Below are 5,388 nucleotides of genomic sequence, written 5' to 3'. Positions count from 1 at the left end.
GGGGCGAGAAAGAGCACTTCCTTCGCCGCTTTATACGGGCCCCCTCAAATAATCAGAATTTAAGGTCACGACGTTAGATTTATGCAAAAAATGCATCGACTCTTGCGGTATTAGATTGGAAGGTTGTACTTGCTAATCCGGAGCCAGTTGGTTGGGGTTGTATCTTTCTCAACCGCAGGTAACGGTCACAACGAGCACACCTCGTATAGGAGGGTTGGGAACGTCTCAATCTTGTAAGCTGATGCATCCGTATTGCTTTCAATGAATGCAAATGTGCGGGATCGAGTTTTGAAGAATCATTTTAACCGCTCCCATTGCAGATCAGATTTTTTTACTGCCTTGTTCATTTTGAGCGTCGGTCCCAGAACTCGCTCCTTTACTGGTAACTCGCTAAGCTATACGCTGCATAGATCAAGTGCTTAACTCTTGAATGTATATTGAGGCAGCTAGACGAACTTCCGGCGCAGTGTGCGTCGTAAATCTTTACTATTCTGGCCGTTCCTTGTATTAAGACAAACGGATGGGTCATGAACATTAGTGAGTACCCTACAACAGTTTAAACACTCATTTTATTTTTGCTTCTCGGCACAACAAGATTTTCGTGCACCAAACACAGGGGTAAGTTCGGTTGAACGAGTCCAGGTGAAATAAGGCACAGATGATGAGTATTGACATTCAATGAGGAACAGAACAAAGGCCATTCAGGTATTTAAGGACTCAGTTTGCTCTAATTCAAGAGTAGCATATATGCAGCATCAGTTTGGTTCAGATATAAACCAAACACTCTGTTTAACTATGCTAAACATTTCGGTATGTACTGTATAGCGTATGGCTAGCAGCTCACGTATCAAACGAACCTTATCGTTCCGGAGCACTATCCGTTCCAGCACTGAGCAAGATTTTTCATCTTATAAATAACTTTGGTACTATTGAGATCGAGCCTTATTTTAGAGCAATAGCGTAAGGATTACGTACATCACGATATGGTACCTTCTCGTTTCACCCCCTCTCTCACAACGTATACCGCGCTAGATAGCTGTCTGACTGTTGACACATTGCCTTCTCTGCCCAGTGCTTGAGCTGAGTACGATAAAAAAGTTGTGATTTCGACAGCGTCTGGTGCCAGAAAATAACCCTAAGGGAGTGTGTGGATCTGCTTAAATGCTTCTAACCTTCCCGCAGACAATACGCTTCAAGATCGGTAAACAGAGAGGCGAGAAAGCAATCGATTTGCCTTTTTAAGCGGCTGGCCGCACGCAAAGATCCGAAAAATCATTGTTGTGGCGTTGTTAAACATTTTTAATGAATCAAACCACTTATAACGACGTGATTAAGTTTGAAAAAGTCAACGCAACTTTTTCGCCTGCAGAAGGGCACACGAGATTCCCAGTGCCAGATCAGGCTTAGCGTTGTAGTCCATGTTGTAGCCCCGCGATAAGGCCATTAATCAAATTAAGGCACACTTATATAAATGATTACGTCTGCTGAGAAAAGGTGGAGCGTAGAGAAGCCTCAGAGTTGAAGACGTTCACACAGATAGAGAAAGCCTTTTCCACATGTCAGTTGGTAAGGGCAAAATACCGGGTCGTGACTCGGGTATGACCTGTGGGCGGTTTCATCGCAGCTGACATCACCAAAAGGTCATCGTCCACGAATCTCATGCCTTTTCTTGTATCCCATTCAGCTTTGTACAGACAAGGGAAGAAAAAAAGCAAGCAACACCGAAGGGGGGCATTAAAGGCTTCGGGAGGATTCACCGTTTTGATATATATTAAAAGATATAAACCTGTCATCTTCATTGAAATATGGGACATCGCTGTTTGCTTGCCTTTGTTAAATACGAAGCACGACCTGAGCGGTAAAGTGGATACTTGTCACATCAAGACTTTGCCGTAAACAAGCTAGTGGCGTGCTGGCTTGGCTTCTAACTAGAAATCAAGTTGAAAACAAGATCGCGTACAAGAAAGCGCGCTTCGTAGCGCAAACATATATCCTTACTCGTTGGCTAACTAAAGAGGCTACGACGAGTGATGAATGGCACCGGGTCTTACAGGTGTGTGACCTCGTCCAGCCAAGTTGTTTTTGGATTTAGTCCACTGAAGCACTATCCATTCAAAGTGGGAGTGGAACATCTCTTGTGCCGGCGAAGGACAAATTTTCTGCAGATGGCGCTGAGCGTGTTGACGTACGGTCAATACGGAGATGACAGTATTTTGGGGTAGACACTTCGAATTACGCCATCGTGCAAAATGACTTGAGTTCCAGCGATTCATTACCGTATCGCTGTCCTGGAGCACGAATTTTACAGGCAATGTTAAAAGTGAAGCGCTGCATTATCTTTGATAAAGATCCTTACCTTCGCTTGGCTTATTTGTTCAGTACCGTGATATGGCTTTTGCAAGCCCACTAAGAACACAGAAAATCTCGTACTTTCTTCGATATGCTAAAAGTTTGTTATAATAATTTTTACCCTAAGGCCATAAGCAAATCGATGAAGCATTACCACAATCAGCATTATAGCCAACAGATGATGCATTTGGAGTTAGTACATTAACAGCGCATAACCTCATTCATTATCACTACAAATCCACAAGCATTCCGTCTGCATCTGGTATTTGAACGCTGCTTTTGCACAACCTCGCGTAAGTACCTCGCGTGAGTGTATCATTACGCTCAATTTTGTTAAGATAAAATTTATGAAGTTGCTACGAAGTGTACCGGACTGATAACAGCAACTTGAATGAATCAGCACTTCATTTAACCTACATTAAGCCAAACCTCGGTGGAGTGAAGGGCATCTTTGGGTCCACCAAACCATGTATGAAAACGTAAAAAATCTGTAGAGACGTCTACTACGTGATATGCCACAAAAGCAATAAGTGGAAGCGCTTTGCTTTGGAAGAGTGGTCTTTCACGCTAGTGCTTCGACAAAAAACTCATCCAGACGATAATTGCGTCCAGTCTGGGCATCTGTTCTGGGGTAGTCGGCGGTAGACATCCAAATTTGGGCTTCGATCACTGAAAACTGTCGATAATCACTGTAAAGCGCGGATATGGATTCAAGACAAGCCTTGTTGACAAAACCTTCGGTAGATATAAAGCTTGGTTCAATCTCTCCCGATAATGGTGTCACTGACAGCAGCAAAATGTTTGATTTTGCAAAGTCATTTAATAAATATCACAATGTTGATATAACGGCATGCGTGTCTTGAAAGATAAAAAGCAGCCCATGCTCACGAAATGCCAATATCCTTCCAGAACCAGCCGACTTAAAAGTAATGCCGACTCATGCCACAAAGAATTTATCCGCTGTCATGCTTTTTACGATTTAGGATGAGTCCTTAACCACCAGTTCATGTACAACACCAGAACATAGCGATTACTGTGCGGTATGTCAGCTCCCATCCATGGTGACTATTGGAGAGAGTATCATGCGCATTGTGTCGTATCTTGTACTATGGACCTGATCGTACACTTCAAGTCAAGTGTGATAATTTATTAATATTGTGAGCTCTTCATAAGGAGTAATGCAAGCGTGCGACCATACACTTCGATCTAGAGACAGACGTCACTTCTTCCCAATATTTTAATCTGCGCAACACATGTTGCTCATGTCACGCAGTACGAATTGCCTCAGCCAACTGCGACGTCACCATCGTATCATGCACTAATGAATAAAAGCACATATGTCACTACACACGCCAACTAGCGACGTCACCATCGTATCATGCACTAATGAGTAAAAGCACATATGTCACTACACACGCCAACTCAAATCTACTTTACCTCAAATGTATACTAGGCAAAGAATGATGGCAATATTGCCATTGTCGTGAGCGACTTAATGACGACGTCGCTGTGTATAATGAAGACAAATCTGGTTATGTATCGTGAACATGAAAATATTATACTTCACTGCAGATAGATTCATTTTGTGAGCCGTGTGGCTCTGCTCTGTCAATTGGAGAAGGTGTGACTTGACACGATGGCGCACTCATGCCTGCTTAAAAGTAAGAACCGCAGCTTATGCTATCAAACAAAGCATCACAGATGACAGATAGTGGTCGATCCCGATAAAGAAGAGCTATTTTCGGGATAGGCATGAGATTTTATTGTATTTTTTAAGCTAGCCGCTTCTGCCGCTGCTCGTCACAATTGGACACACTTTAAATTAATATGTGTAAGTGTCTGTTTGAAATGCGCGTTGCAGCAGAGCTGCCGTAGCTTAACGCTTGAGGAAGCGTACTTTAAGTCACCGGTCTTTCGTTTTATACTTGGAACAAGTACGAGTTCGCAGATTGCAATCCGCTAGCTCCAAAAATAATTATTGCCTTACCCAAGGCTAATTGACTCTTCCGTTTAAATCCAAAACTGTATTTTATTTATTTTTATTTGCGGCTAAACTGCCTAATTTTAAATGTGTAGATTTTACTAAATAAATATCGAAAAATCTAAATACATGTATAACTACTGGCTATCTAGCCCCGTACCGTATTCTTGTTTGGGTGTGGTCACACCATGCCCATCTGATGTGACACCCCTGTTGCCAGGGTATGGTAACCCCGTTACAGGCGCTGCTTGAACTATAGTTGTGCAAACAGCTTGCCAGTCCAAGCGAAAAAATAGCGTAAAAAAGTTTGAGGGAAGCACGATGCGACCCATATTGCAGCGTCACTATACGGTTGGACGTTGCAACTAGTTTTATACAGTTCTTCTCAGAAGCAACGAAAGGAGTAGCGGGGCTGCCGTGGCTTTTTCGCTAAGAGGAAGCTTGATTAAGGTTGGTGACCTTCGTTCTATACTTAGAACCAGTACGAGTGTAGCGGATCGCGATCCGCAAACTTCAAGAGTGACTTCAACCCTGACCCCAGACTAATTAACTCTCCCGTTTGAAATGTAAATGTACTTCTCGGTTTGATTTGCGCTAGATCTAAATCTACAGGTTCTCCTATCTCTATAATAAACCTTGTTAAATGTATAACTACTGGCTGTTTCAGCCACGTACTGACTTATCGCTTAAGTATAGCACATCACTGTGTGGTCACACCATCGTGTGTAAGCCATCACGTTTAGTGATCACACCATCTTGTGTGATCCCTTCATACCAGGGCATGTGAAACATGTGCTGAACCAGCCGATCTGGTTCCATGTTAAATTGGAACCCGTTACCACTCTCCCCCCATCAAGATTGTGAGCACTTACAGCTCACATTCAGCTATCACCTCGAACGATGCTCGCGTGGCTAAGACACCATAACATCACCAGGACCTTCTTCACGAATTCTCTGCTCGATGAGTCCTGTGTCGAGGACACGGATGACACCCAGCCTCGCACACATCGAGAATGCCTGCGGGCAAAGCCCTTCTTCGTCTTCTGCATGCGGTGCAA

The 5,388-nt window shown here is 43.4% G+C and overlaps 1 protein-coding gene across 1 annotated transcript; it reads left to right on the top strand.

Moving 5' to 3' along the window:
- Nucleotides 1-1,805: 1,805 nt before the first annotated feature.
- Nucleotides 1,806-2,258, top strand: PHALS_04260 (uncharacterized protein; the record flags this gene model as incomplete). Its single annotated transcript, XM_024718341.1, has 4 exons — nucleotides 1,806-1,858; nucleotides 1,933-2,053; nucleotides 2,093-2,185; nucleotides 2,223-2,258. The coding sequence occupies 4 exons, from the start codon at nucleotides 1,806-1,808 to the stop codon at nucleotides 2,256-2,258; spliced, it is 303 nt and encodes a 100-aa protein (XP_024583749.1).
- Between the last annotated feature and the right edge of the window lie 3,130 nt (nucleotides 2,259-5,388).

Source organism: Plasmopara halstedii (assembly GCF_900000015.1).
Source record: "Plasmopara halstedii genome assembly, contig: Scaffold_2547, whole genome shotgun sequence".
NCBI classification, from domain to species: Eukaryota; Oomycota; class Peronosporomycetes; order Peronosporales; family Peronosporaceae; genus Plasmopara; species Plasmopara halstedii.
The sequence above is the reverse complement of the archived record's forward strand: the minus strand, read 5'-3'. Positions and strand labels throughout refer to the sequence as shown.